At 39.9% G+C, this 19,368-nt stretch overlaps 3 protein-coding genes across 9 annotated transcripts; all 3 read right to left on the reverse strand.

Annotated features, from left to right (window-relative positions):
- Nucleotides 1-4,731: 4,731 nt before the first annotated feature.
- On the reverse strand, nt 4,732-6,762 carry LOC103988363 (11-beta-hydroxysteroid dehydrogenase 1A-like). 2 transcript variants are annotated; one of them, XM_018827439.2, is made up of 7 exons: nt 6,535-6,761; nt 6,258-6,450; nt 6,078-6,163; nt 5,872-6,003; nt 5,635-5,799; nt 5,233-5,551; nt 4,732-4,866 (listed from the first exon to the last, which is right to left on the reverse strand). In XM_018827439.2, exons 1-6 carry the CDS (start codon nt 6,718-6,720, stop codon nt 5,249-5,251), a joined length of 1,065 nt encoding a protein of 354 aa, XP_018682984.1. In that variant the 5' UTR covers nt 6,721-6,761; the 3' UTR covers nt 4,732-4,866; nt 5,233-5,248. The 2 variants fall into 2 exon arrangements, with proteins under 2 accessions (XP_018682984.1, XP_009405178.1); XM_009406903.3 differs by lacking the exon at nt 4,732-4,866 and having other exon boundaries at nt 5,131-5,551; nt 6,535-6,762.
- A 2,323-nt stretch (nt 6,763-9,085) lies between these two features.
- LOC103987623 (uncharacterized) lies at nt 9,086-16,469 on the reverse strand. Of its 6 annotated transcripts, none has more exons than XR_010514173.1 (5): nt 14,649-14,788; nt 11,379-14,106; nt 10,033-10,363; nt 9,309-9,949; nt 9,086-9,209 (listed from the first exon to the last, which is right to left on the reverse strand). XR_010514173.1 is itself a non-coding variant. In XM_065187074.1 (2 exons), the coding sequence occupies exon 2, from the start codon at nt 13,967-13,969 to the stop codon at nt 11,684-11,686; it is 2,286 nt and encodes a 761-aa protein (XP_065043146.1). In that variant the 5' UTR covers nt 13,970-14,106; nt 14,649-14,788; the 3' UTR covers nt 11,157-11,683. The 6 variants fall into 6 exon arrangements, 1 of the variants encoding a protein (XP_065043146.1); XR_010514176.1 differs by lacking the exons at nt 9,086-9,209; nt 14,649-14,788 and adding exons at nt 15,110-16,054; nt 16,155-16,469 and having other exon boundaries at nt 9,239-9,949; XR_010514175.1 differs by lacking the exon at nt 9,086-9,209 and having other exon boundaries at nt 9,239-9,949; nt 10,033-10,259.
- A 156-nt stretch (nt 16,470-16,625) lies between these two features.
- On the reverse strand, nt 16,626-19,328 carry LOC103987624 (PHD finger-like domain-containing protein 5A). The gene is made up of 2 exons (XM_009405975.3): nt 19,178-19,328; nt 16,626-17,000 (listed from the first exon to the last, which is right to left on the reverse strand). Exon 2 carries the CDS (start codon nt 16,975-16,977, stop codon nt 16,645-16,647), a length of 333 nt encoding a protein of 110 aa, XP_009404250.1. The 5' UTR covers nt 16,978-17,000; nt 19,178-19,328; the 3' UTR covers nt 16,626-16,644.
- Between the last annotated feature and the right edge of the window lie 40 nt (nt 19,329-19,368).

The raw sequence follows: 19,368 nt of genomic DNA on the forward strand, positions 1-19,368 counted from the left end.
GTTTCTCCTTCGCTATGGAGACCTCAAGGTCAAGGTGGATTCTGACCGCTGTTGCTTTGGTTTCTTACATGACTTCTCATGCTTACTCAATACTATTGTCTTGATAGTATGTATTGATTGATCCTCTAAAGTATCTCTGGTACCATTATTGATGGTCTCTCTATCAATAACTAAAAGAGATAAGAGGACTTAAGTCTCATCTTGAAGGTTTGTATTACAAGTGATAAATGAGCATCTATCATGCCTTGGATTTCATTATGAATCGATCGACAAAGTTTGCAAGTGTTTTCTTCTCCCCTTACTTGAGTCTGAGAATCGTTGCCACCGATGGCCTTGGGCACATGTTTCTAAGGAAGTAAAGTTTGAACTTTCTCACAAGCTAGGTAAAAGAACTTATGGAAAGTGGCTTCACGTCAGTATATCATTCTCATGTTAGGCCTCTTAACATGGTCGGTAAGGTGCGACATATCAGGACGTTCAAAGTGTCATACAATGATATTTGGATATGAAAAGATGCAATGTGCTTTATTGGGTTAGCACTGTCATCAAATGCCTCCAATAACGGGTGACAAAAGTTATTGGAATAGGTTCCTTTTGGATTTTTTGGGGGAATGGCAATCGACTAAGGTGGGGTCGATCAGTGCTTCCCCTTTTGATTGTTGAAACTCTCATCACATCTCCAAATATTAAGCTATATGCCATAATTGGATTAGTAGAGAAAAACCCTATGTCGAATCCGTCGATTAGGTATCCAATTCAAGCAAGATAGAGTGGTGGTGCGGGCTATTGAATTCCACGATTAGAGAATGTAGTACCCCTCAACTAATTGTTCGATGGGTCTTGGGCGCTCTTGGGATGTCGACACCATATCAGTGGGGGAATATCGATGGATGCCAATGTCGGTAACTGCAGTTGAGTTGGTGGCATCACCTATTAGGCTAATTGGGGCAAAAGTAGAGCGACAACTTATATCACATTCGTTAACGTCTGTACTTTTTGAGTGAGATTCAAGAACCCCTCGATAGGGACGAGTAGATGGCACGAGATCATCGCTAGGGGTGAGAGACCTGGGTCTTCGTTAAACGCTAATATCACATCGACATTTGTGCCAAGGTAGATGCGTCCATGTGTGGAAAGATGGCTGTTGCCTCCCTTGGGTGAAAGTATAATGGGTCAAGTGCAAAGCCTTCTTACGTAAGCGTTCATTGAATGGGTCGATAGGTGAGCGTTCCTATAATATCAAGTCCTCCTTCTAGTATAAAAAATATTAAGGAAATAAGTCGTTGTCATCTTAGTCGGCCCGACATGATCCGGACATGTATATGTAGAGTTGTTCGAGGTGCCTTTGAAGTGAAAATATTAAACTCTCAAGGTGTCACATACATAAAGACTGAGATCAGAAGATATTTCTTAACTCGGTCCCTTTGACGTCTAAGTTAGTAACCCGAGATATATGAATATGGACGTGTACGGTAAAAAAAAAGGTAATCTCTCATTTTTTGTGTTGAAGACGAGGTTCTATATCTAATCATAAATGGATAAAATATTTTATGAAATATTCTACGGGGAGTCATCTCTAATCGTCTTCGATAATCTTCTCTTAGTCTCTTATCCATATGAGTGACAAGAGGGGTAACTCATAATTATTCGTCTTGAATCCTTATTAATGTGATTTTTATTTTTTATTTTTTTTCATATGATAGATTATATATCGAATAATAATTAATTAACATTATACTTTCTATCAAATATATACATATAAAGATACGAAAGATCGATGGAAAATATATGTTTTCTCTCTTATCACTTTAAGATAATATCTGACTTCGAATTCCGATCATACAAACAGTAAAATAGTATCAATCAAGAGTATGAACCTCCTGAGCGGTATCTTTTCTATTAGACATATTCCCAGGAAAGAAGAAACGCTTACCAATGAGGTCTCTTGGAAAACTCCAAGAGACAAGGATGATACCAAAAGGAAACAAAGAAGCGGAAGAACCAATGTGAAGTGTCACATCACAACCAATAGAATCCTCGTGGTCACTGCAACTCCATTATCACTCCCTCCACTTGGGGAAGACTTCGCTTCCGTCAGGAATGCCTCGACCATCACGCTGGTTATCTATCAACTGATGTATATGGAGCACAGAATCACTGGTGAAGCACATCGTCGAAAGGGACGTAAGGATACAAGTCCAAGACTCATCTCGCAATTTCTTTCCTCGACAGTAGACATAGATGAGGAGCTGCTGGGCACACGCAAACACTACGATCCCGTGCAAATTTCTTGTCGGATAAGAGAAATGGAAATCTGAATACGCCACGTCGCTCGATCTGATGACCTTGCTCGCCCTATCTCCTGACCCTTTCGAATCTAGATTCGGTAACATCATCATTATCATCTCTCGGGTGATGATGGACTCATGAAAATTATTTCACATAAGATAAATCTTTGGGAGCTTTGGAGCCATAAGAGTCTATTTCATCATTAGTTAGATGACGTTATATTCTTCGCCAGATTGTACACACATATATAACGCCTTCCGAATGGACTAAATGAAATCTATACAGATTTAATGATCACATAAGCTCGTTGTAGGTTCCTAAGAGGGAACAATCAAAGAACCCCTTGCGCTTTTAATGCTTGGGTTGCAACTTTAGCTGTGAACATGCCAAGCAACTAATTGAGATCGGAAGGCCTCATATTACCATGAGAACCAGAAGAAGATAAGGTTTGGAAGCCTTGGAACGGAGTGTAGCACACTATGCCAATCAATATAGCTGTCTCTGCCCTCATTTACGTGTGAGCTCATGCGCTATCTATCTTGGTGGTTATCATGTGGACATGAAGTAAGTCATTTGGGTTGTGGCATTTGATGTTGCAGGGGTCCATGCCAACTGATCTGCAGATGATTGTAATCCTGTAGGAGTTGGCAACAAGACAATTGACATCAAATCAATGAGATCTTCAGCGTTCCATTCAAGATCTTGCGGAAGCTGTCCTGAGGTGCCTGATCATCCAAGCAAACCTCATTTTCATGAGGTGATGGAGGATTCAATCCTCTTTCATAATTTCAACAAAAAAAACAAAGATAAAAAAAAAAAAAATTTACTTTTCTTCAAGAATATCTATAGATACTGTCAAAAACATGAGCTGTTGGCTTGTACTGTATAGTTAATTTTTTTATTAAGGTCGATAAGTATTCTTTGAGTACTCGTAATATGCTGCTGTAATTCATTTAGAAAATAACAGTATCACGATCATTCGAAATAAGAATTCTATAATAATTAAGACTTATTTAATAAATAATTTATGTATCTCGAGATCTCGACGAGAGGAGGCATTAAGGAAAATAAAAAACACCCAGAATATTCTTAGGGTTTTCTCTAGTAAAATGGAAGAGATGAAGAGAAAATTCTTTAAGGATTTATGTGAGACTTAATTAAAGAGAGATTTATTTTTATATTTGAATATTCTAATATATGAAGAATTTGATATTTCATGAATATAGATTAATCTTATTATATAAAATAAACTTGTTATTTCCTATTTTTTTTCTTATGTTCCTTGCCACGCCCATCATTTCTTACAGTCCCAAGTCATGAATTGGAACTACTGTGCATCAAATGTCGCATCAAAGGCTACTGCAGGCTGAAAGCAACTTTCATACTAACTATTCAACTCAGTTGGGATTCAGAATTACTTGTCATCATACTTTTTATTTTCTGATAAATAAATGTCATCATGGAAGGTTTATTAGATGAACTGGCAAGTAAATGCCATGTAGTCATCAACACTTGCACCTCATTTCAGGGACCTTCATGCAGATCATGTGCATGTACAATCTTCATGCAGGTCAGTAGGAACTTGTATGTGTGCCCCCGTGATCAGTGTTTGAACAGATACATCATGTAGATTTCATGCCATTTCAGTACTGTTGGCTACGTTGAAGTCCGATTGATCTGAAATATTAATCATATTATTTGTCCCGTGATGCGCTTACTCGTTCCTATAAGAGCAAGGAGAAGATAAGATGGCCATTGTGGAAAGAGGAAGGGGGAAGAGTGGGAATTATCCCAAAGGAGCATCTCGATTTGCATGACATGGATCGACAATCATCATTTATCGTACCTAATTACAAATATATAATTGCATGATATGGATCGATTATCAATTTTGATAAAAAAAAAAAATTCATCGTTTTATAATACTTAATTACAAATATATAATTGCATCGGGTAGATGAAAGGTGAAGAATTGCTGTGGCGATGCTGCAGGATGCTTTCATGGCGCATTCTATTAATATATGCTGCTGCTAAAGCCGGACGCCCCATGTCGTTGCCAAGCTCAGCTAAGCTTCCTCTTCTGTGAGGTTCCAGTCGCTGGCGAAACCCGTCCAAGGGTTAGGCTTAAGGGTGTCGTCGGCGCGTCCCGTTTCCCTTTGACTCTTCCCTCCCTCGGGCAAACCTGCAGTCGTCGGGAAGGTGATCACCATCACCATTGGAATCTGCATGCAGGCTGATTCAGTTGATACTTATCTCGATACGAGAAAGATAGCAGAAGATGACAGAAGAGTCGGGTGATATGTGCGAGAGACTATGACGCTGCGGACGCCACGAATGAGCAGTAGGGTGCAGGAATAGAAATGGCGGGGAAGGTCTTACAGACCGACCGTCCATGCACGAAAGCTGATGCTTCCTTCTCATTGCATCCAACAGTCCTGTGAGGAAGGACGCTCACATCCACTGCTTGCATGAATGGCTGGAAATCCTTTTTCCCTCTTCTATTTTCATCTTGTTTCTTTCTCACAGGGTTGGTGGGAATCTTTATAGCGGTCTGACGTGCACTCAATAATAAGCTTCCTGCATTCATATTTGTATATATCATGCAACATGAATATGAATGATTAGAATTTGAAATCTAATTGGTAAAGGTTTTGATAGATTATATACTAACTAACTAAGAAAGACGTTGACTAATTATCATAAGATACTAAGAAAAGTACTAAATTCGTTTATTTATTTATATATAAAACATGGAAATTTTTAACAACAATTTTCTTAATATCTGTATTTTTTTTCTTTAATGTGTATAAGCATCGCCGGATGGAAATTTTGTGGAACTTTGTTAGTTTGGAAGAGCAGAACTGTGTGTGGAAACAATGGTGATTGGAAGAGCTACAACAAGCACAGAAAGTAGATTGGCCTCCCCCTCCTTTATTGTCTAACCATTGTCCGTCTTCGTTCATGCATGGATCTCATCCACGACGCTGCCCGGAGATAGAACAGAAGCTGGGTAAAGAAATCTCTTGAGCCCCTTCACGTTCAGCATCCGCTTGCTCAATGGCTCGCTCGAGGCATTCCCCGGATTGCCCAAGTAGAAGCAACGGGAGAACCAGATGACGATCTCCGGCGCCAGGCTCATGACGACGTGAAACGGCTTGTACCAGGATGGCCAGCTTATGTACTCGTCGCCCCTGCACGCCCCGCCGACGATGAGCTGCGCGCACTTCTTGGTGCTCCCGATCGGCAGCGGCCCCACTAGGATCTGCCATTTCACGTCGCGTCAACGTTAGCTCAGAAAAAAGAAGAAGAAGATGAAGTGACGGTAGTGGTCGGCAACGGACGTACATCTCTGGCTTCTTGGTTGATTGCTACTTCGCCGTTCTTCTGCACGGCTTTGCCTTTGGTGAGCTCGGAGGCGACGTAACCGAGGTTGACTATGGTGATTCGGACGTCGGACCCGAGCTCCGACCGTAGCGTTTCGTAGAACCTGATCATCGCCGCCTTGCTTGCCTGAAACCAGATGCATGACGTCATGAACAGAGCTAATCGCTCTCCAGATCGTGTCGACTGCGACGTACGTACGTTGTACAAGGACATTCTCGGTGTAGGAACGCGGCCAGCCATGGATGCGTTGACGACGATCTTTCCGCGGGTGTTCTTGAGGAAGGGAAGGGCGTAATAGGTCGGATAGACGGAACCCCAGAAGTTGACATCCTGAGAGGAGTCCTGCAACCATAAGCGTCTACTCTACTGCTCTATCCATCGAAGCTGGTGGACGGATACGTTACCATCAACTGGGTAAACGCAGTGATGCTGGTGATCTCCTCGAAGAAGCAGCTGCACCAAAGCCCTGCGTTGCACACGAGGTGGTTCACTGGGAGCAAGCGATCGGGATGTAGTCAGTGAAACTAGTTGGTGTGCTCATGGAGTTCAAGGCATGCGATGGAGTAAGCTAAGCTGGCGATTACGCTGCCCGAAGCGACCGATGGTTGCCTGGACGACCCGGTTGGCCTCGCTAGGGTTGGAGATGTCCGCTGCGATCACAAGCACGTCCGGGGCGCCCAGCTCCCGGGCCTTCGCGGAGACGGTCTCCAGGGCGCGCTCTCTTCTCGCTGCAAGCGCCATGGACGCCCCCCTCTTCGCGTACTCGTAAGCTAGTTGCTGAAGGAAGAAACAAGACTGGTGTTATAGGTCGGTTACATTACAACATCCATCCATGACAGCAATTAGAAGCATGTCACTGACCTCGCCGATGCCGGATGAAGCGCCGGTGATGAGGACCACCTTCCCCGTCATGTCCTCCTTCAAGAAGGGCCTCACCAACGCCCACCTGAGTAGTCTCCACACGAGCGAGATGGGCAGGTACACCAGGAGGAATGCAGCAACGAAGACATGCATCACGACACTCAGAGAGCCGTTCAACAGCTCCATGGATGATGGATGTAAGATGAAGAAAGCAGGGAAAAGGTGCAGAGTCTCAAAGGCAGGAAATATAGCTGTGTTGGGACAGGTGACGCTGCAAGGTTGGTGGAACTCTTTTACTTCGCTCGAGCAGCTCGTCTTTAAGGAGATGAGTGCTGCACCTGATCATCTTTCGCTGTAATCAATGCATGCAGGGAGACGTGAGTATCGCACAAGGATTTCCAGCACATTGCCGTGCAATAAACCACACCAATATTAGGTGTCTTCCATCAAGACGCTCACGTGATTGATGCAGCGGTGCTGTTTTGATGTCTCAGGCAGGTGGCCTGCTCCCGAGGAACAGTGTTATCATCCTCATAAATACTGAATAAATGAAGGTAAATTTGCATTTGTATATATATATATATATATATATATATATATATATATATATATATATATATATATATATATATATATAGCTCCAAAGTTAGTCACTCTATATTTACCTCTTTAAATTTAAATTTAATATATACTTGTTCAAAATCTAAAAACAAGTTAAGATGTTGTAAAGTAAAGATTGATATATATATATATATATATATATATATATATATATATATATATATATATATATATATATATATATATATATATATATATATATATATATATATATATGATTAAGAACACATATATTCGACTTGACTCGCATTTTAACAAGTTAAACATGTGAATCATTGAGTGAGTACCACTTTCTCTATTTCAATTCAGGCTTGAATTATTTAAAAAGGCTTACTATTATTAAAACTAAAGGATGAGAACTGCTTATCGATCCAAAACTAATATTGTGATGCTCATTGATGGTCAAACTAAGACTCAAAAATCTCATTAAGGCTCAAATCCACTAATAATTCTCTCGTACTCAAGTCTCTCGCTATATCATAATATTAGGTTGGATATTAATTATCATGATCTGACGTAATGAAATAATTGATCTATTATTAATTTTGTTGAGCTTAAAATTGTCAGTTTAGAATTTTTAAACTCAAGTTAATAGTGATATGTATCATATCCTATCCTTATATAAGTCAATATTAATATTTATCTATTTTCACTAATCGAAATGTTTCAATATATTATGAAAATAAAATAATGGTATGTTTTTGACCGGAAGAATACAGCGAAGGAGGTGCAAAAATCCTTGTAAGTTTACTTGGGACATGTGGAGGAGCAAAGATGTCTGTCACTTGTGGATGTTATTGCAGCATAAGCGGAGTAGAAGTGTTGGGGGGGGGTAGAAAGTAGCCTTCGCCTGGTGTGTGAGGGGACAAAGGAGACAACATGAACTGGGTGCACACTTTTAATATATGAAGATGATGAGCACTGTTTTGGTAGTGAATCTGGGGGACTTGGCAGGCACACAGGCTAAGCCAAACACTCACAAGTTAAACTTAGGTTTATGCGGAAGTGGGAGTTCCACTATGATCATTGGTTGGAGTGTTAAAAAAGCCTATCTACCTACTTGGATTTCAGCTTTAGTTGTTGCTGTCTCACTTCCTTTTTCCCAGGGAGAGGGTGCTGTGTTGGATGGTGGGGGGATATTTCCTAAGTGTTTGGCATGATTAGTGTGAGTGGTGTGTTAGTGAAGGTCATCTCAGGCCACCGCCTGTTGTGCTTTTAGCCTGTTGATGGATGAATGATGATGGGCATTGTTAAGAGGATTAGTGTGTCCACTGTCCAAAAGAGAAGTGAAATATAGTATGTGATGGTTGTGAGTGCTGCTTCGGCTTTGCTGTGGTTGGCAACTAATTTTCATTTTTATTTTGGTTTTGTTGTCACCATGTGCTGCTTGACTACTCCACATACAGTTTCATGATTGCTTTCTTCTGTTCCAGATCCATTAACTTTCCAATCTTTGATTATATGATGATATAATATTTAAGTGCTTTGGTAGAGAAAAGGTTAAGACCTCTCTTATGCATTCCGATCATTCTAAAACTATTTGAGAGATTAAGCATTTTAAAAAATTTAAACTAATGTTCTAAGATTCTTCACGAGGAAGGAATTTTCATGAAAAAAATAAAATCTTAAAATTAAAGTTCGATGAAAAAGAATAAGATATAAGGAATACATAGAATAAAAAATAAGATACAAGGAAAGGATAAGTTTCTAGATAAAAGTAAAAGAAAATATATAAATTATTCGAAATTTATGTGAGAGAATATACATAAGAATTATTATACATAAATAAAGATAACTCAAGAATCTTATAATTGATTAATTTATTATTTATTTATTGATCTCCAGATTTTTTTTTTTTTTTTTTTTTGTATTTTCGAGTTCTCTCCTTCCTAATACAAACATTAATACATTTGTTTGCATCTCGAGTGATAACCCTCTGTGTTTCCGGTTTTATGTATAGCCATGCAATATGAAATGGAGTTTAATTACCTTTGCAGGTGAGGACGTGTGCTCCTATCCACCAGTCGACGTTGGACATTCCAACATTTAGCGATCTGAAATGATCGGCAGATGACGACTCAACTATGTGTCTACCTCAAGTGCTAGCCACCTTGATCAGAAGGAAAACTAAAGTACATGAAGAGAGATCGTACCTAATTAAAGTACATGAGGACAAGTTTTCTGAGATTAAAGAAGAGTAAGCGATGCCATGGCTCTCTAAACTTCGTTCCCTCCCACCTCCATAAGCCTGCCTATAAAAGGCCAGTAGATGATCCATACGAGATCATCCAAAGCCTCGAGATAGCAGAGATCATATGGAGCAAACAAGGGTCATTTGCGTTGTAATGGCGGTTCTGGTTGTGTCTACAGCCACTGCTGCAGCAGGAACAAGACTGGGAAAAAACGGTAGGGACAAGGACAAGCGTCTGCAAGTAGCTGCCGGCGGTGTTGTTGCAGAAGAGAACGATGAGATGCGAGGTCTACTTCCCAAGCAGCGAACGGCTCCCTCAGGCCCAAATGGGATGCAGTCGCCGTATGTTCCTCGAGCTGGACAGATCCAGCGCCTTGATCATCCTGCCGAATACGATCTGCCTGAGCCACCACCGTCACCCCAGCGGTTGGACTGAAGAAGACAGACAATGCTGAAGAGGAAAACAAACGAGCTGTGTGCATCGTGTAATTTACTTCTGTCGCCTTTATTCCTATGAATAAATATAGTACTCAATTGATGGTGTCAACTCTGTCTCCGTCGTTTATCCTTTAGAACTCATCTTCTTCTACTTCATAGTTAATTCTGCAATGTGTTCATCAAAAGTGGCCAATAAATCCTTGCTGGTAACAGCTGAAAGTTGTGGGGGATGATTCACAGAACAGTACCTGCGGGAGACAGTTGCATGGGTGGAGAACCCTAATAGTATGTAGATTACACCACTGATAACAGGGCTTCAGCTCATGTTCTTCGTTGGTATGGTCAAGGTTGCAGGTCCTGATAGGCTCCTCGCTGCAGTATAAATTACTGATCCACCATTGTCATTATAATACAAGAGGATCAAAGAACCAGACGGATCGGGAAGGACCTGTCCTCATCCATCCACCACGAAGACCTGCATTCATGAATGTACCTCTGGAGACCTCAATCATCAAGTTTTAACCCTTCTCTCGATCATCCCAGATGAAGATTAGATTCAAAAACTGCCAATATAGAATTCTATAGGATATGTTAATAACCATTCACTGAATTATTATTCTCACAAACATTATTAATGTTGAGGACAAATAATTGTTGGAGTTACTGAATCTCATTCTCAACCCATGAACAATATGAATCCGAAGCTTTCTTCAATTCTATAGGGGTTTGTTTTGTGATCCCCACAAAACCTATTCCAATTCTAGTTCGCTGGGCTCAAAATTTTCAAACAAGTTTATCGAGAAAGAATTTCAATTGGTTATGCAACTTATGGTTGATAGAAGGGATTTGCAACCCCGACACTGTGATTCATAGCCACATGCTCCACCAATGCTTTTTGTCAATTGAAATTTCAACATATAGTGACATATGTGAGCTTTAGATTTTTGCATGGATATATATATAACCACAAGTGGGATTTAAAACTCTAAAACATGGAAAATGGATCCGAAAAGGTTTAATGTTTCCCATTTGCTGTGATTATAGTATAAGAACAAAGCCCAGGTTCTTAAAATTGGATTCGGATCCTCTCCCATTTTAAGAACTACTGAAAACAGGAAGCTAATATAGGATACTACTGTGAATACACAACCTCCTATGAGAAGCTACTTCCAATGCATGACAATAGACATCGAAGAAATATCACATAAATCAGTCTTCATTCCAGAGTATTACCGACTAAAGTTCTCAAACACGTTGATTAGGCAACAATATAGATATGTATACCTAGTTATCATGTTATGCAGAAAGAACACAGAAGGCAACCACAGTTGTAGCTAAAGAAATGATTTGCATAACTATCCTAAACAAAGAATAGAGCAAGAACTAAGTTAATGAAATTTTGATTTTTTAATATTGTACATATGCGATCGGCCTCATAATCCAGTAATGATACCAAATTACCTTAAAGGGAGGACATTAGGACAATTCCTCAAAGAAATACATAAAAACACAAAATATGGTAAGAAACATAGAAGTCAGAATGCTTCTGACTGACAATCAATAGCTGAAACTATTTTGTTAAAACTGCACTCACCTTTCAGCGCATGGTTTGACGTTCAAGGGTAAGATGGAAATCAGGTTCTAGCAGGAACAAGGTCCCAGAAACTAACTGCTATTTCCAGCAATCTCATATTGGAATAAGAGTTAATGGTTAGATATGCCCAACAATGACTGTAACAGAAGATATGTGAATGGTCACCAACCCTGGCATCCTAGTCCAAGTCATCGAGAAAAAAAAGGATGATGAAATGGTGAATGGAAGCTCCCTGAGACTTCATTTTGTGACAAGTCCATTGTTCGATGCCAAAGGTTCATCCACTGCCCCTAATAGATTCTGAATCAATTACCTGATTGTTGTTTGTTTATCTCCATCCCCAAATCTTCCTTAACTTCGGTTATAACCTGAAGAAGTTCAACAGGAGTTGCTGCCGGGTCCAATTCAAGGCAACCCTTCAGAGCATTATGAGCTTCTTCGCCTGTGAGCAAATAAGAAGGAACCTGATGTGAGAAACGAAACATTTCTTCTCTTGTGATCCTCTTAACCTCCAATGGATCCATATGTCGATGGAACACTGCTTTGAAACCAGCAACTTTCACCAATGGGATGACAGACACACCATGGTCATCTGTGTAATCATCAAGTACTTCCACCATTTCATACTTGTATATCACATCATCAGGCGTAAGCTCATTCCAGTCTGGAGACCAATTTCTATATAAGGCCCAAATATCACCTTTCTTAGGGACAATTCTAATGACTCCACGTGGACCCTTCTCCCATCTAACTCTATGTGAGAATATATTGACCGTGTCACTAATTTGATATCTACCCACCCTAAAATCCCCGCAGGTTTTGTCAAATCCAGAGGCTACCCAGTTAACTGGTCCCAATTCACTGTTGGACTTTGTATTAAGGAAACTCATGCGGATGTTAAAAGGATTCAAAGATAAAACTTTTTGAACCATGGCATAGAGTCGAGGCATACCATCTTCACTGTCATATGTAGCCCATACCTGGTCACCTTCAAAAGTCATCTCCAAGCGATCCTTGTCAAAGTCATAGAAATCAGGATCAGGTACATCAATGGATGCATGTTTAACGACTTTCTTAGCTGTATTAACATCAAGGCCATGGGCTGAAGATTCCCTAATGCTGCCTGTATTTGCATCTATTGCAGATGCTTCTTGTCCATTTTGCCGCCTTAATTTCTCTTTTTCTTCCAACTTGTTTGCCTGAGCTAAGTTCCATTCTTCTAGCTTTATACCAATCGCTGCCTTAGCCTTCTCCGTAAGCATTTTCCAGATATTGACTTGTGAATACTCCCTGATGTAGTTGTTCTGTCTTGCTGTGATTCTAGTTCTAAGAAGATCCTCAACAGCACCATTAGACCTTTCAACTTCAGGATTAATGGTGTCTTCGATGCTTGTAGACATATTCTCTGTCTCATCTGTTATATAACAATCACCGCTTTGGTCACCATTGTTCCTCCTCTTTGCTGGCCTGCCAGCCTTAGAAATACACCGGTCCTGATCATAACTTGTTAGGGTGTGACCATCATTGTAATTTCTAGAACCATCATCTGCACTCTTGTATACATGATAATCCGTCCGGAAGGACTCTTCCCTTCGAGCTGCTGCTTGTGCCTCATGCTTTCTTCTCTTTTTTCCAAATTTCTTATGGATTAAGTTTGCAGGCTGAAAAGCAGAATCTGTTGTACTAGAAGTCCCAGATGATCCAGTGAAAGAGCTCCATTGGAACTTATGACGGTTATAAAAGTCAAGATTTCCCCCATGCTGTAATTCTGTATGACCTGTTCCAGAAAAAGTGGAGGTACTGAACCCAGAACTATAACCATTCTTTATTGTGTACTTATAGTTTGAATTATGTTCGTGCTGCCTGGCTGACCATGAAATAGAAGAATTTGCTGCATTACCTGGAATTCCTATCTCGATAGCCATGAAGGCCTGATGACAGTTGGGACATAAAAGATTGTGATTAAGGTAAGTCCTAAGGTATTCATACTGCATCCTGCAGCAGTTGCAAGATGTCCAAAACGTGTTCAAATTTATTGGATGAGGTTGAGGAGGGGCAGCAGATGGAGCAGAACCAGTTTTTCTCTTTCGAGCTCTTTTGCCAGATGTTGTGTTGGAAGATGAGTAGAAACCATTGGCAGTCTTATGAACAGAACAATCTCTATGTGGTTGTGAAGCTCTGTTTTCTAAACCATCGACATTTCTCATCTGGTCATATGCCATTTTCCTATTCTTATCAGAAAATACATTCCAAGCCTCGGAGATGAGTTTGAAAGCACCTTCTGCTCCTACGGATTTGTTCTTGTCAGGGTGCAGCTGGAGGGCTAACTGCCTATAATGTTTCTTCAGTGTCTCTTCATCTGCAGTGGCATCCACGGAGAGAATTGCATACCAGTCACTCTCCCCATTAATCTTTTTTCCTGCCGCAAGATAAACATCCAGTGTTGTGATCATTTGGCTTATGCCTTCAAGTGACGGGAAGAGATTTTGAGCCTTCAGAGCCAACTTTTTGGCACCCTTGACGTCCTTATTGTTGAATTTCCTTTCGGCAGTTTCTTTGGCCTTAAGGGCCTCCTCCCTATCACAATCCATTCACTGCTCTTTTCTCTTCTGGTCTGCAAATGGTCTTGTATATGAACTTAGAACAGACAGAGAAAATTTCTTCCAACACTTCTACGAACAGCAACACAGAGATCCAGTTCATCCACCAAATGGCCAGATATCCTCAGCTGAAAACAACAAAACCAAACAACGAACTTTGTCACACTGAAGCGAAATCTGACTCAAAGCAAGACGAACAATTAGTCATTCAGCTTCAACAAACTATTGCATCAACTCTGTAATGCAAACTGTAATGTGAAATGAGAGCACATCACATCAGCATAAGCATTCTTCTGTGGCAAAAAATACTAGAGAATGTAACAAAGACAAGCACATCGGAGCCCAAAAACCAGCCTTTTTCCTTAAAGAATAGGGAAACAGAAGAAAAATCCATATCTTTTAACTCTCAGAAGCTAAAGACTAAAAACTTTCCCAAGATCTTGAGGCTTCCCGCGAAAAAAAGTAGAAGGCAACTAAATACTAAAAAACAGAAAGATCTGCAGGGCTTATACCGATCATGGACTGACGAACAGTGCAAACAAATTTCCAAATTTTCTTGATGAGTTCGAAACCTAGAAACCCTAACCCTAGATCTCCGCCATCAGACACGAGCTGACAGTAAAAAAGCTGAAAAACAAATCAACCGGAGAACAAGGAAGGAAGAGATCACCAGTTTCAGGAAATCCGCAAAAATGACCGAATTATTAGATCCGAATGGCCACCATAAGAAGCTCTCAATCGCCCATATTTCCCCCCCAAATTCTTCGAAAATTTTACGAGAGGAGTTGAGCTCCTGTAGTCAAACCCTCTTCCGACCCAAACCAATAAATCAGAAATACCAAAATGTATATATATATATATATATATATATATATATATATATATATATATATATATATATATATATATATATATATATATTGTTAACCCTCACCATTTATTATTCTATTCTCCACACTCTAACAAGGGTGTGTTTTTGACCCAAGGTGTGATTTGTCATTTTGGTTAATTGCAGCATTGAAATTTCTGTAACTAAGGAAAAGAAATTGAAATGCAATTTTAATGATGACCTAAATATAAATCAGAGGGAGCATAGGTGTAGCATTTTTAGGCTAACAATGGATTACCCACCTAAGGCTTTGGATTATGGAGACTTCTTCTTACCCTCACTGATCTGGAGAACTCACAGGAACCCACTCAAAACATGAGGATTCCTCACCGGTTGCTGTTTCTGAGCCCTAAACATCATTTTCCAGCTTCAGAAACTATTTCACGGAATCAGTAACATCATTGGAGCTTATCTTTTTGTCAAACGGGGCAAGACATGACCATGCCAGGTCCAAGATGGAGTCCATCTTGTCGCTGAGAGAGGAGAGTACTGCTCTGGGGTGTGTCACATCATCTTTTTGTTTGCAGCACTCAGTAGACAACACTAAATACCAGGAGGCTTTCAACCATGTCCAGTCTGCTCACTCGAAACTCTTCTCCTTGAAACATGGCATTGGGAGTTCAGACCACTTTTCATCCCAACATGAGTGGAGCTTCTCCAACCCGATGCAAGCTTCTAACACTGCTTTAGTTGCTTTTGGATCATAAAGTTTCTGATTGAAGTGATCTTTTTCTGGATGCTGAGTCTCAGGTAGGTAATCACAATACTAAGCTCAGGTAGCAGTAGCTTCAAGTACATGCTTGCAAGTCTCTATTCTACTAGCAATGCAGATTACTATTTCATTTGTAATGAAAGACCATCTGCGTAATAAGGATACAATAGACGAGCCAGATTCGACAATCACAAATGATGCGTGCAACTGGAACATCATCCAGTTACTTGTTGACCTGAGCGTCGTTTCCTGAAACAGACATCATCATCAATGGAAAGACAAACAATGCAACAGGATTTGGATGAGGTTTGACTTCTCCTTGCGTTAGGACACTAAGAAGTGACGCTTCACTATTGAGTTGCATTATATCATCTTTGGTTGTTCAGAAGATAAATGAATGAAAGCCACACGGACTCCCATCTCAAGCTTTTCATGAGCACACGCTTCATTTGCAGCTCTAAACCTGAGATAACAACTACACACGCATGCACACACAAAAGAGAAGGTCAAATTTCAAGATAAAAGAAGAAAATGTCAGGTTAAGCTTGAAGATATAACTTCCTATAATCCAATACCTCTGTACCAATAACAGCCGCAGGTTGACAAGAAACAATAACCTCAATGTCCTCCGTTGATTCTCTTACGCTACATCTCCATCAGATATCCTTTACGTAGACCCAACTTTTAATAAGCAGCATCTCCCACAGCCAGGGTGTCAAATAATCTCAGCAATTCCAGCAAGTAAAACCTTATCCTGCCAATATCCAAGTTAGAACAATCATGAAATCACAACGCATCTCTTAGTTGGCATAAAAAAGAAGACGGCCACTGCTTTTCTGAGACAGAGAGGCTATACAAATAAGCAAATTATTAGGTGACAAGATCATCATGTAGTCTAGTCTTTAAAGCTTGCATCATTTCAACATCTATGACAATTCAAGAAGATATGGCTGCCTGCCATCAATTTTGGCAGCACCAACAGATGAAAACAACAGTTTCGCCAAGGTCTTGAATGTCAGTGGTAATCAATGCCACACAAGCGAGCATGCAAAAATCAGATACAATTCATCTTTTCTTAAATCCATATTTTTTACGTTCATAGAAGAGATCAGTCTTGGCACTTCCCAAATTAACAATCTTGGGGCAGCCATCACGGTCCTTTTCCTGTTGCGTACATTCTTTGCAGTAGTAGGCATCAGATATCCCAACTCCCCCACAGATTACACACCTTCCCTGGAAGGATCCATAGTTGCACTCATCGCAGACACGAACTAGAGTACATGGGCGAACATATGAATCACAGATGACACACTTCCCATCACATTTCTCACACAGGCGCCCAATGGCTATCCCTGGCTGCTTCCGGCACATGATGAGATCAGGATGGTGCTTGGCCATGATGCTCTAATCAACCAAAGTTCCTGGACAAACATAAAAGATTATGAAAACTGAAAAGTGCATCAAAGTGATCACTTCTAGAAGTCCATTGTCGACTTCTAGTTGACAAAATAGAAAAGATTAATTGATGTCAAAGGAAACATCAACATATAGCTAAGATACATGGGAAACATGATTAATTTTCTTATTTATGATTCCAAGAGCATAAAGCTGATCAAGATGAAAATATGGTGCTTTTGCTACAATATGCACTTGCATGCAAGCTAATTTCCACTAAAATTTTAGGGTAAATATATGGTCAAGAGAATTGTCCACCAAACAATATGATGTTGAAGTCATATTTTGAACAGAAACCAAACATAAAAATTCAACAGCTATGAGTAGGAATAAATCTTAATGTTGCTAAAGAAATTTGAAATCTTGACAAAGGTTGCACTAAATGAGAAATGAGAGAACTACTGGAACACCTAATAAATTGCACAGAGCTGAAAGACGATAAAAGATTCATGCCGGTGACCTCAAAGAAATCGAGACCCCTGCCATAAAATCAGAATGAAAATTTGCAGGCAACAATACCTACCTTATCAGTTGCCATTTAAGATCCTGCAACCATCCCAATTCCTCTTAGACATGAACCAGACAAGAAGAGAAAGTTTTTGATTTCCTTTGGGGAAAACACTCATCTTACAGACAGAATAAACGAAAGAACATGTCAACAAAATATTTGGAATGAAGAACCTCTTACTTTTGACCCTAACCAAATAGCCCTCAACAAAATCCTCTCAACATGACCTTCTTTCTCTCATAATGTTAGGGACTCAACCCAACTGACCAAACCCCAAACTGGCACAGTTGAATGATATAATCACCATTCTCTTTTTCTACATAAAGTTTTACTCATCTCAATGGCTCTTCATTTATTAGTCTGACAATAACTGGCTTATAATGTGCATATTCTCTGCAACACGTATAGAGTATCTATCACTTTAATCTACACCTCCTTCAAAGTTTATGTTAGTGTTGCTTTGCATCCCATGGTCATTAGCATTCACATGTAAAGTTAATTGCCCATTATACACTTATACTAGATATGAGTATTGGCTCTACTGAACGTGAAGACTACACTATGTATCCATGCTACATCTTCGTTAAGGTAACCAACAAACCAGAGTTTTTAATTTACGTGCAGATGAAAACAGGGCGACAAAAATTCATACAATTAATACTACATAGAATTTATTTTGCAATTAAGATGAATTTATCTTGAATTTATTAAATGTGGTAAAGTGGACAACACCTTTGCAGTATAAGTTTTATAATCCTTCATAAGCAAGAACATGGTAAATTCATATGTTCCGGAAAGGCTACAACTCCTCTAAAAGGTGACAATTCAAGTAGTTATGACCTCCTAAGCTCCAAAAGGTGACTAGTCTAAAGGTTCCAGAAGCTCTAGGTGCCTAGTCGGCAGTGGCAGCCCGTATGCCTAGGTGGCATGGTTGCTGCTGAGACAACATTGGATAAAATCAAAATTTCGTCATAACTATTATCATGGTATCGAGGTCTATTTATATAAGCATGAGGATAATCCTATTTAAAAAACTGCGGCTTTTATAACATCCCCTCTCCCTCGTGCTCCATACTTAATTCTAGTTTTATCTCCGTTGATATGCAGTTCATAGTAATTTCCTAACCCATCTTGCCCACCTGACATATATGGTCAGGTGAGACATTTTTCAGCTTGATGTCATCTTGTCTGATTTAATCGAAATCTTAGGAACAATCTTCTTTAAATATTTGTACAATTTCAAAGACTGACACCGATGTTTTTCCTAAGAATAATCCATTTGTTTCTATCCACCGAAACAAAACAAGAACGGCAGACAAGAACGAAAAGCGTATAACTCCACGATGAAATCCATGAAAAGAGAATATAAAGCATATCTGAAAACCGATTTTTTTGGGGGGAGAAAAAAAAACTATGGCGTAACCCTAATCCAGAGATAATTCCATGATACTATTCGCAGAGTGGAAGATCCAACCTTAAAACCACATTTCTAGATTCGATGTTGGACAATCCTATGCTAGAACTTCAAAAGGTACCAATCATAAGACCAGTCATAAAATCTGAGACGTTATAAAACAGGAGGAAAAAACATTAGAGAGGGATCAGAAAACCTAATATGAAAAGAATACTATGTACCTCGATGGCGGAAACCCTCAGGAGAAACTCTAGCAAAATCGGCTCCGCAAAGCTCTGGATCTTTCCCGATTGATGAAAACCCTATTTGTGGTCCGCTACGCTTCCGAAAGCACGTATTCTACTTCACCCGACGGACGTGGCTTTCTTCGTTACTGTTTATTTCTTGCGGGCCGCTAAAGACAGCGGTGCGG

The sequence above is a fragment of the Musa acuminata genome, chromosome BXJ1-6 (assembly GCF_036884655.1).
Source record: "Musa acuminata AAA Group cultivar baxijiao chromosome BXJ1-6, Cavendish_Baxijiao_AAA, whole genome shotgun sequence".
NCBI lineage: Eukaryota > Viridiplantae > Streptophyta > Magnoliopsida > Zingiberales > Musaceae > Musa > Musa acuminata.